Genomic DNA, 12396 nt, shown 5'->3' with positions numbered 1-12396 from the left:
ATATTTCTATTGTTTTTTCTTTTAGCGGGGAATACAATAGCTTATGGTCTGCTATGTTAGCTAATATCCAGCTCAGATCAATTTTTCCCAAACAAATGATGAACTGCACAAACATGTTTATTGAAAAAATATTTTATTTACAAGAGTTGTCCACAGAATACATGAAGAGAAACGGTGCTTTAGTAAAATGCACTGGAAGACAATTAAATTATGACACAGAGGAAGCCTACTCAGGTAGTTTTTGTCATATGGCTCCTGTGTTTGATCTTAAAAGCGTTTAAAGATCATACACTTGGTAATAAAAACAATTTGTGCAGTCAACAATTATAACTTAAAATGGCCATAGTTTCCATCGCGTTCTTAACACCTGTCCATATTTTGGCAGGTGAATCATTTGTAAACATAAACTCTCACCTGAAAACGGACCAAATCATCTCCTGTTCCTACAGAACCTGAACGGGCCAGATCAACTCCACACTGTAAAATTTTGCTGTAATTTCGCAGCAGGTTTGCCAGTAACTTACTGTAGATTTAATGTACCATTTTGTTTTAAGCATAAAATTGCCTAGTTTATATATTTTTCTTTCATAAAACAAGACTAAATATCTTGGGTCACTTTTCTTGGTATGTAAATGTATCGTAATTTAAGAAGTTTTAAACATTTTTACAGAAAACAAGAGAATAATGCTTAGGAAGAATGCCATTTTTTTACTTTGTTGCTGTGCTAATGCCGGTCTCTTCTTGCTCATTTTGAATCTCAAAAGTCTAAGTGTTTTAACTTTGATTAAAGTAATGGAAAACAGTACTAATTGTAAAGTATATTAGTAATTAAATCTACAGTAAGTTGCAAAAACTACAGCAAAGTTTTACAGTGTAGCACATAAACAATAAGGAAGTGCTGTGTGTTTATATTACCGTATAACTAGTGCGTAATGAAGTACTTCAACTCTTGACAACCAAGAGCTTTTGTGACAAGCTATAGATAATCTGGTCCCGTCAGATTAAGGAGATGCACTTAGTTTGTTCTCGGCTCCTATTTTCCTCTTTCGTGGCTTTTCCAAGTCCTACACAAACATTTTTTGCACCTCCCTTCAATCATATCATTTAAGCAGTCATAAACATTCTTTCATTGACACTGGAGTACACCTTTGTGCATTTGTCCTTCGTGCACTTTTGTCCATGCAAGTCTTTTCTTCATTCTCTTTCTTGTCTCAGCATTCCACAATCACATGCTTCAAGTCTCTCTCTTCTCACTGCATTCTACACTTCAATGGTTTTGAAGTAGATTCTGGAGTAGATGTTGTCTAGCTGACTATGAAGTGCGTGAAACGAGGGCCGTTTGGAAGGCTCCGCATGCCAGCATTCCATCATGATGCGGTAGATGTTTGGCGGGCAACGGCTTGGAGATGGCAACCTGTAGCCTGAGGACAGGATCTCCAAAACTTCCTTATTATTCTTGCCTGCGTGCATATGAAATAAGAATGAAAAATAATATTATAGGGCTTTTTACGCTGTGCTTAACCCAAAGCAATGTTGCATAGTTTGAAAGAGGTTTAGCCAGAGGTTTTGCGAGGTTAACCCCGCATTGTGGTGCCAAATACAGTGCTTGCAAATTGAATGTAAACAGCCTACATGGACTTCACGGCGTAATTTGCATAAATGGGTTTTTTATTAAATCATAAAACATGAAGATGAGGATTAAACATTAACCCCAGGAACACTGTGAAACATGATAATCCAGGATAATATTTAGCCAGGGTTACTGTAAGTACAAACCATTTTGTACAGCTGCATCATCAGAATGCGGGGTTAAAAGTAGGCTTTAAAAAGAACATAACCCAAAATTAAACTGTAAAAAGGCTAAAATATCTGTAGCTAATAGAGCGACTCATACCATCATACGGCATTTTTCCACGTGACATCATCTCATAGAGCACCACTCCGAAAGACCAGACGTCAGATTTCACTGAGAAGCGCTGATAAAGTGCAGCTTCTGGAGCCGTCCAGCGCACGGGGATCTTAGTGTTTCTACTAGCTGTATACACACTGTCCTGCACACCAACAAAATACTTTAGAATATAATACATTTCTGTTGAATTATTGCTGTGACATCGTGTTGTTTTTTATCCATTGTTTGTTTAATAGTAGGCATACACTTATATAGGAACTGATTCGGTCTTCACATGTTACGAGTAAAGTTACAAATCTGCATTCATTTCTCATTTCTCATACACTTCAAGGGATAGTTCACCCAAAAATGGAAATTCTGTCATAATTAACTCACCTTCAGACTGCCCCAAACACATGTCTTTGTTCTGCTAAACACAAAGAAAGATATTTGGAAGAATGTAACCAACCAGATCTCATCCCCCATTGACTCCAATAGTATTGATTTTCCCTACTATGGTAGTAAATGGGGGGTGACATCTGTTTGCTTACTGACATTCTTCCAAATATCTTCCTTTGTGTTGAGCAGAACAAAGACATTTATACAGGGATGGTACAACTTGAGGGGGAGTAAATTAGGGATGGGCGATATGGCCCTAAAACTCTATCACGATAATTCCTGGTATTTGTTTTGCGATAACGATAAAAATGACGATATATCCATAATGCCATCCACCCGTGTATTTTGCGTCAAGTGATAGTAGCTGCATTTAGTCTAGACCCTCAGAAAAACAAATATTATCAAAAAGTAAAACTCACCCCAAAACAAACAGCTCCTAAAATATACCTACAGTATTTTTGTAAATATAAAATATAATAGTGAGATTCGACTTCAAAAGGTTGTGGTAAAGAAAAGTTAAATGAACTAAAGTTCAATAAACACATGTCATACCTAAAACTGTATATATTCTATTGTTGGGCGGAAACGATCGATCGCATCACGCTGTCAATCACTCTCTCTTGAACTGTGTGAACCTTCTCTTCTCACAGCAACTGAATCTGTCTATGACTCGCGCTACAGAAAGAGAACAGAAAATGCGGATAAAAGAAATCTAATGAAATAATCCAAGCTTTTATACGCTCATAAACGTATTTAAAATAACGTAATACAAACTCGCATTGTACTGTATGTAAACAGGCAGCAGTGCTGTGTGCACTGTGTCGCTATGAAAGCACATGTGGGCGCGAACTGCGCACGGGACGCTCCGTTCATCCTGTATGTAACAGGCAAGAAATCATATTAAACAATTTGTGCACGCGCGCATAACATCTAACGAATGTTTAAATAAATACTTTTAGCCAAACTAAATGTTGTGGTGTAACGCATTATGACTATCAACGAATACTTAACAAATGAATTAAATTAAACGAAAGTGAAACTAAACATGAACTCGGATGCATCTACAGTGCCAACCTAAACGAGATTTAGAGCTCGTGTTTTAGTGCAAACTCTTTCTCAGCTTCACGTCCGCCCTCCGCTATACCCGTTTTCGCTTCACATATGAGCTGTGAATGGGTCTCACAAAGAAATACGTCATCAACTAGAATTTATCGTTTATATCGCGGGAAGACTAATTCCTATCGTGTGGGGAATTTCTACCGGTATATCGCAAACGATATAATATCGCCCATCCCTAGAGTAAATGATGACAGAATTTCCATTTTTGGGTGAACTATCCCTTTAAATTGTTATAATTGTCTCTGTATTTACTGCGTGCTTAAGTTACATTTATTAATTTAGAAGGTTTTTATCCAAAATGACTTACAAATGAGGAACATCACGAGCTATTTGAAATATAAGCAAAAGTACTACACAAGTTAGAGCAGAAGCGAAAAGCAGAATTGTTGTAAAATAAAGGTCAAAGTGCTGTTGACAATACATCACTTCCCACATACAGATCTTCAGAGGCTGCTTTGCTGGGTGTTTTTACCTTTATGATGCGCGCCAGACCAAAGTCAGCCACTTTACACACCAGGTCATCTCCAACCAGGATGTTTCGAGCAGCCAGGTCTCTGTGGACGATGTGTCGGTCCTCCAGATAGGCCATTCCTTCTGCTATCTGACCAGCCATGTAGATCAGGTGAGCAGAGGTCAACACCTGACCCTCAGGTGCTACATGAAGACACAAGGGACATCCAGTAAATGTTTTAACAGAACAATTGAACATTGTCAGATCATACGGAATCATCAGGTTTTACAGGAGTTCATGACAGCCCGAGTGCATGCAGTCTTTAAAGGGATAGTTCACCCAAAAAGGAAAAATCTGTCGTCATTTACTTACCCTCGTGTCATTTCATACCTGTATAAATGACTTTGTTCTGCTGAACACAAAGGAAGATATTTGGAAGAATGTTAGCAATTTTCAGTTCTGGAACATCGTTGACTACTATAGTAGGAAAAAGTAAATGGTAGTCAAAGGTGTTCCGTTCTTCAAAATATCTAATTGTGTGATCAACGGAACAAAAAATATACCATATTTTGGTCTACAATGGTAGTGGATAATGACCCAGAACTAAATTATTGCTAACATTTTTCCAAATATCGTTCTCTGTGTTCATCGGAAAAAATACATTTTTACAGGTTTGAAACACAATTTTTGTTCTAAAATCTATGTTAATATATTGATGTTATCTAATAAGGTTTGCAATTAATTAAGTAAATAAATACACATAAAATAGTGTTAAAATGCAAAACAAGCTGTTTCATTAATAGTCTTAGACCCCAGTATAACATTATGATCAATATTAATTAAATATGAAATCAGTAAGATGTTAAATTAAAACGTCCACCTGAATTTTGATTTTTTTAGTTTTCTGTTCATAGTAATTGTGCAGAATAGATTTAAAACATGTTTAAATGTGTTCAATTGACCCTTTCTGGTAGCACAAGGCATCATAAAATGAAACAAAATATTTAATAAAGAAACATGCAGGAGGTTGGGCCGGTTTAGGACTTTGCAAATGGTTAAAATTCATTTCAATTCTGTGGCTTTTGTGCTGTTGTGAGTTCTGCGGTCTTCCTGTGGCCCTTCCCATATGTTACAGTTCACTATTACAATTCCAACTAAATATAAACACAACTAAATACAAAAAAAGCATGCAAATGTTCTCTAGTGTTAGTGATTCAATAATTGATCAAAATAGTAAACAAGATACTAAAAGACATTTTTAAAGACTGTTGGAAGTGACTTCATTGTCAAAGATATGACGCTCTGTTAAATTATTTCATTTACTTTTGATAACAAGGCAAAAATAAAAAAGGAAGTCAAATAATAAAACAAGGTCATCAGCGCTGACGTGACCGTATAACAAAGTAAAAAAAGTACATGCATTTAAGTATAATGGTATATACAGTGCTTTTATTTGACACTACAAAGGAATACTTTTATATAAACATGCAGGTGTCTGTACAAGCCATTATTGAAATAGGGAAGAGAGTATGTGAAAATGAAAGCACTTACCAGACAAGTATGATTTCAGGCTTCCTTTAATCATGAGCTCAGTGACGATATAGACGGGTTCTCCTCGTGTGCACAGAGCCAGGAGCTGAATCAGTTTAGGATGGTGCAGATTCTTCAGTGCGTGAACCTCCTTGACAAATTCATCCAACTTTGTGTCCTCTACAGGGCACAATGAGAGAGCCATAGCTTCAAAATTCTGTTGATTTTGTCTATGATTGTGTCTATGGTGTCCTACTGGTACGGACATTTTTTTTACTTTCTCTATTTTGGGGAAGTAAAAACGATTCTTTTATGGCAGTGCTGTGAAAGCCCCTTTTGAGCAACTTTATTTTTAGGAGTGTGAAAAACAAAAATAACTTTGATATGTATGTAGTTCTGCAATTCCTTTAGCACTAAAATCAAATCAAATTGAACTAAATTTATAAAATAATTATTGAAAGAAGATTTTGTGGGCAAGAAAACCCAATATGCTCAGATATTAAGGCATTAACTTTTTATGTCCAGAGGTTACTTTACATTTCCAAATCCTAAAAGAGAGGCTTCATACAGTATGCCGAAGCATAAAAAACTTTTGGTGTAGTCGCATAAAATTTCAACCAGTTGGTGCAGCAGAATTTTTGCTCACGCAGCAAAATTACAAAACCCATATGCTTAGATTACACTGCATTTATGCAAGATTTCACCACCTCTTTCTTTACTGCTCTCATGTTTCAGCATAATGTAGCGTAGTGCTTTCAAACATATGGGCATAGAAAAAAAATGAAGAGACCATTTCAAAGACCCTTTTCTGTTTTACTGAATTTACTTTGTGTTTAGGTAAAACCATCATTTTTGTTTCATTCTGTGAACTACTAACAATATTTTTGCGAAATTTGAAATAAAAATATTGTTTCCATTTGCTTTTATTTGCAGAAAAAGAAAACTGGAGAAACAGGTCAAAATAACAGAAAAGATGCTCTGTATTTTTTCAGACCTCAAATACTGCAAAGAAAACAAGTTCAGATTCACTTTTAAGCAATACAACAGTCATATTTATACATGTATTTAAAAAAATTCAAAAGTGATAATCTAGATTTTTCTGTCATGCTGTCAGTCTTTCACATTGCTGTTGGATGACCTTATGTCACTCCTGAGGTTTAATTTAGTTGAAATTCAACAGACACTGGACTGGCCACAATACATCTAGAAATGCTGATTAAACGACAATTTGGAATGGTCTCTTATATTTTTCCGCGGTTGTGCAGTGCACTCCACTGTCCAGTGTAAATGCATAAGAAGCTGAAAGTGAAGCAGCATCACACCTTGTTTGAGCATCTTGACAGCCACTTTCTGCTTCTTGGTGGTCCAGACAGCCTCCCAAACCTCTCCAAAGTGTCCTTCCCCGAGTTTCTTGATAAGCTGAAACTCCTCCCTCGGACGCTCCCACGGTTCCATGTCGAACAGCTCCCTCTGCACGTGGACACACAAAGGTCACAAGAGATCTGTTCCAAGAATCTTTCCTACTTGATATCACATGTTGTTCTAAACACAGGGCACAGTATTGACTACAACACTGGGTACGTTACACTATACAACGTGAATGTGTAGTTAGTGAGTAGATTGTGTTGACTGCATAAACATGAGAGAAAGATAAGAATGGGTTGGAAAAGTATTTCTAAGAACACTGAAATCAAGGCATTAGAGTGAAGAAGGGTTTATTTTTAGCTGAACAAGCTGTTCCACTTTACTGTGGCTTCATATATAACCAAACTCTGTAGTTAGTATCTACAGTAGTATGAAGGTATGTTAAAGTGTTTAGAAGGAAACAGAGAGAATGTTTTAATAGTTTGCATTAAATGTAAATTTATTGTTTAACCCTCTGCTACTTCAGGGGTCACAATGATGCTCCTCACAGTCAAAAGTGACTAAACACCTAAAATGCAACAAATGTAACATATTTTGGTTGTTTGTTGTGAGGACAACACGTGGGACTATAGGATCATTTAGTCTTAAATAATCACATTCATGATCATTTTTTTACAAACAAGACAGACTCTAGACAGATTCTATGTTTTGTATCATTCCATAAAGTAAAATAAAAGATCAATAGAAGCGTAAAAAGGTTTAGTCAAAAGCGACCGAACACTACCAGAGGATTAAATAAAAATCGTGAGTGTCACAAATTATGACACAATGATAATTACATTTTCATAAACGCTATATCACAATGCAACAACTTTTCTCACAAATGTGACCTATGCGTAGTTTAAAACCAGTCAATCAGACTATTTTTTAGTACTGAAACAACATAAAATGCTAGACTTGGATTTTGTCATGTACAAGTTTTGGTTGAGGAAAAACATTTGAATCAACCATTTGAATCAGATTGTGTTAGGCTTAGGGCTGGATTTTTGGCTGGAAAGACCTTATTGACCTTTGACTTTAGGGTTAGTTATTGAATAAAATTACAATATCAATTCCTTCAAGGATGAGAAAGAGGGTGTACATATGTTTTGTTTAATAAGAATCTGTAGTAACCACGTTTAAATGTGTTTATCTACACACCTTAGTTCATCAACTAGTTCCATCGAAAATGAAAATGATCTCATTTCATTCCAAATCTGTATGACTTTATTTCTTCGGCAGAACACAAAAGAAGATATTTTGAAGAATGTTGTTCCCCATTGACTTGCCTTGCATGAAAACCACAAAATCACCGAGACATTTCTCAAAATACCTTTTTTGTGTTCCACACAAAAAAGAATCATATACCAGTTTTGAACAGCATGAGAGTAAATAAATGATGTTAACATGTTTATTTGTAATGGAACTATTCCTTTAAAATTAGTAAAAGATTTAGAAACCACAGTAGGCTATATGATGCAGGCTCAATAGAGACACTGCCCTTGGCCACTACACTAGAAACAGACTGCTCCATATCGCTAATGGGATCTCTTAAGCAGAACTGATACCCATAATGTAATGCCTATTTATGAACGTTTGTCTCTTGAGGACAAAAACTGATGTCTAAAATTAGGCTGGTAAGTAATGTCAATGAATCATACAGATGTTTTTGCTGTGTGTGTGTGTGTGTGTGTGTGTGTATATTAAATAAAAGAGTCATACTTGCTGTACACATGGCTGGTCTAAGGGACATCCCAGACTTCTCGAATTATTCTGGTAATATTTGATAAGCTCATCCAGAGTGGCAAAAGAGATCTTGTCGGATACAAAGTAAGCACCAACGGCTGAACGATGGATACGGAAATGGAAGACACTATTTTCGCTTCTGGCTGTAAAGAAAAGAAAACCATGTTTTTCTCTATAAATACAAACGCTGAAAATGGTTTACTAGCTCAGGTTTAAACACAAACTACTCGCTACAGCTATCTTCCAAAATGCTTAGTCAGCTGAACATGGAGGAGCAATATGATGTTACAAACTCTGGGAGAGACATTAAGGAACAGAAAGAATGAAAGGAACAGAGAGAAGTTGTGTGGTTTGAAAGGATGGAGAACAAGCGCATTATTCATGCAAAAAAATACCATACGATCCGTTTTGAGAGAGGCTCTGTGCTGTCAGATCACACAGAAAACTGGAGACGTGCAAAGAGAAGATAAAGATGGAGATGATGTATAAGAACATGGCAAGCGCTGAGACCTCCAGGCATTCAAATTTCAGAGTGCGTGAAACAGAGGGAGAAGAAAAGAGAAAACAAACCGGAGATGGTATATTCATCACTGTGGCTCTCACTGATCCGCACCAGAAAGGAACCAGTTTTATTCTGAGGAGCCAGAAGCAGCTTCTCAGCTTTTTGCCTGTTTATATTCCCATAGTACCATCTGTAAACAGACACACAGAGAATGAATGAACACCTCACTCAATGAGCAAATTTCTTGATAGGACATTATATGCTTCTCAACGAGTGTGAAACGTTTTTAGACTATATTTTTGCATTGTGATAGGAATTGAATATCAGTTGTGAATTGTGCGCTCCCTAATCTCACAATTGAATAACACAGAAAATCGTATTCTGTACTGTAGTGAACAACAATGATTATAAGTACTTGTATACATGTTAATGAGATCATTTTACTGTCTTTGTATTGAGGTATTTATTTACTGCATGAACAGTAGTAAAAATGAGAATCACCATTGAAAATGGAAATGATAAAAAGATCAAAAGTAAAATGTCCATATGCATTAATGTGGGCAGTGTGCATTACGAAAATAATGTCAAAATGCAATCTTAACGGTACATTATTTATAACTTGACATATTTGCAAGCCATATGTATGAATATATGTATATATATATATTTAAGCAAAATTATAAAATTATGATTTTTGTTATTTATTTATGTAGATGTTTATATACGGTACATATAAATGTTTTTATTACACTTTTATGAAAAAAATAAACATAGGGGAATATACTGGAAAATATAATGCCATATATTAAATAACCATCTACATTCATTAAATTAAAGTGCTTATATTTTTCAATCTATGAAAAGCAGTAAGTATTATTATGTATTATTCAATAGGGCCTATATTGTAATATAACCGTGTATTATTTGAAATCTTTTCAAACATATAGGCTCTTAAAGATTGAATATATTGACAGTTAATAGGGGAACATATTTTTTATTTCTACGTCTGTGAAATTTCAAAACCTTAACTGAAATACACTTTATTTGCATGTATAAAATTGGTCAGGTCAAGGCTCATATTTTGCCCACACTAACCGCGTTCGGTTCGTCACAGTACACACTGTCGCGTCATGCAAAATGTTGCCATGTACAACATGGGTGCGGCAGGGCGCACATGCTTGTTTAGCACAATCCCATGATGCGTCAGTTTCAGTGAAACTACGCCAGGTGACAGGTGCATGAGAGGCCTGCCGCCCGTACACAAGCCACAACAAGCCGTACTCGCCGGTGCTCATTGGCATGTTTCTAATGGCCTGACCCCGTTACAGCAACAAAACACAAGTAGGCTACATGACAGCACTGAACAGACTCATTGTCCTCGTGAACAACAGTCAAGCCCATCGTGAAATAGTCGACAGTGCACGAACACTGAGTTATGTGTATGCGGTAGGCTACTTGTTTGAAAACACGTTACCTGCGTGCAAAATGTTACCTGTGCGCGCGCACATGCAGCAAGCTTCATTCAACTCTAGTTTAAAAGTGTGCACTACATGGCTACTCACGTATCGCTTGATCATAAATATTTAACTGTGAAACGTTTCACACTCATATAAACATATAAAATGGAGCCCATAAAGCAAGCTCTGGACTTACTTATAGTTTGCGAATTCGTCCTGTACCAGGGCCACATAATTAGCAGGGACCAAACCGGACTCAAGGGACCCGGTCAGCTTCTTGGCAAGTACATAATCTCCCCTCTTTTCTATGACGGACAGTTTGTCCCCTTCCTTCACAGTAAGCTCTTCCTCGCTACGGGCTACAAAGTCGAACAGAGCCGCGTAAAGCTGCGATTGTTTCTTCTTAGGCGCCGGGACCCGGATATCACCTGAAACGGTGCGGATCTCGGCCGGGTGAGCGACGTTCGGGTAAAACAATTCGGGCCATATCCAGTCCCACAACCTCTTCAGACATGGCATACAGCTGCGACAACAGTTCTCCATCCCGACCCTCTCTTCCCAGGACTCCGGTGACGGGCGCCAGGGCAGCCAGAATACACGGCACGGCTAGGCAAAGCGAAAAAGGTTCACGTTGTAAAGAAAAACGTGTGCGGGTCCCTCACCGTACGTCCGTCGCGATAAACACCGGGATGCCCTTTGTTCAGCTAACACAGCGTTCGCGACCATAGCGGTGGATCAGGTGAAACCGGTTCCGTTTCGGGATGGATCACACACAAACAAATCGCGCTGTCGGTATGCGGAAAAGACATGCCGGAGAAGAGTTCGATGAGATTTTATACCTTGAAGAAACGATTTTTCATCTTGATCTCCATTCCTCCGCGTCGCTGCTCTCTCTCATCATAACGAGCGTTGCGGCTGATCGCTGCGTGTAGTGTGATGTACTCAGGAGTAGTGTGTGCCGCAGCATTTGTGCCCTTATCGCTTCGCAGTGTCTAACTTTGGCTGCGATCGACCCTCGTGTCCTGTAGTGCGACCATCTGTTCACTAGGCTAACGTTATTCAATAGCTGCAAACCGTCACCGTTTGTTACTAGATCGGACTAAAATCATTAAAACGTGTTAGCGTTGAGCAGAACACGGCTGGATTATTTGTGCACCCTCGGTTGCGTTCACATGCGTCAGCAAAGCTGTTTTGCGTACTGGAAAAACGAAAACCACCCTTTAAGGAAAATCAAGCATGTTGTTTTATTTTGTGTAGTAATCATGCTTTTAGTGGATCGTTAAAACTGGTAACTCTACTTGGGAAAATGTAAAATTTGTGGTTTTACCACAAATGCCATAGTTGAATTATGGTCATTGTAGTAGCACATTCTTTTTTAGTTTTTATTCGATTACTTGTCAATGCAAATAGACTACTGATCTATTTGCATTAACAATCAATCAAATAACCTGTGTATTACTACATTTTCATATAGATATACATTTTGATGCACTTGCAATTCATGTAGCAAAGATTGGTTTAATATTGAATCAATGTTACTCTCAACATCGATTAAACATTAAACCGGTTATCATTGCTATCTGGGGGTGTTTTAAATTACGCTTTTATTACAACACCCTAAACCACTTTGAAACATTTTAAAATTTTAAAGTCAGAAGTCATTTTTTGCTGGTTCTGTCATAGGGGCTATGTAAGCAAATTCAGATTTTACTTGGACAGCAAAACCTGACACACATACGCACGCACGCACGCGCGCACACACACGTTGGGTTTCCATGTTTTAATGGGACATTCCATAGACGGAATGGTTTTTATACTGTACAAACTGTATATCATATTCCCTATCCCACTCCCTAACCCTAACAATCACACGTCTTTGGGGGTCCCCACCATGGGTTGT

At 37.4% G+C, this 12396-nt stretch overlaps 1 protein-coding gene across 1 annotated transcript; it reads right to left on the bottom strand.

Moving 5' to 3' along the window:
* Nucleotides 1-116: 116 nt before the first annotated feature.
* srms (src-related kinase lacking C-terminal regulatory tyrosine and N-terminal myristylation sites) lies at nt 117-11660 on the bottom strand. Its single transcript, XM_057363150.1, has 8 exons — nt 10693-11660; nt 9108-9229; nt 8514-8680; nt 6710-6857; nt 5409-5567; nt 3879-4060; nt 1895-2051; nt 117-1460 (listed from the first exon to the last, which is right to left on the bottom strand). Exons 1-8 carry the CDS (start codon nt 11037-11039, stop codon nt 1261-1263), a joined length of 1482 nt encoding a protein of 493 aa, XP_057219133.1. The 5' UTR covers nt 11040-11660; the 3' UTR covers nt 117-1260.
* Nucleotides 11661-12396: the final 736 nt, after the last annotated feature.

Source organism: Triplophysa rosa, linkage group LG21, assembly GCF_024868665.1.
Source record: "Triplophysa rosa linkage group LG21, Trosa_1v2, whole genome shotgun sequence".
Classification (NCBI taxonomy): Eukaryota; Metazoa; Chordata; class Actinopteri; order Cypriniformes; family Nemacheilidae; genus Triplophysa; species Triplophysa rosa.
This window is presented reverse-complemented; position numbering and strand designations above follow the sequence as displayed.

What these genes read in the sequence shown, in the direction of transcription:
- srms (XM_057363150.1), bottom strand. Translation starts at nt 11,039, where the DNA reads ATGGAGAACTGTTGTCGCAGCTGTATGCCATGTCTGAAGAGGTTGTGG. An exon ending in TGATGAATATACCATCTCCG is followed by an intron (nt 8,681 to 9,107) that starts GTTTGTTTTCTC and finishes TTTTCTTTACAG; the next exon opens with CCAGAAGCGAAAATAGTGTC. An exon ending in ACCAGCCATGTGTACAGCAA is followed by an intron (nt 6,858 to 8,513) that starts GTATGACTCTTT and finishes GTCCACGTGCAG; the next exon opens with AGGGAGCTGTTCGACATGGA.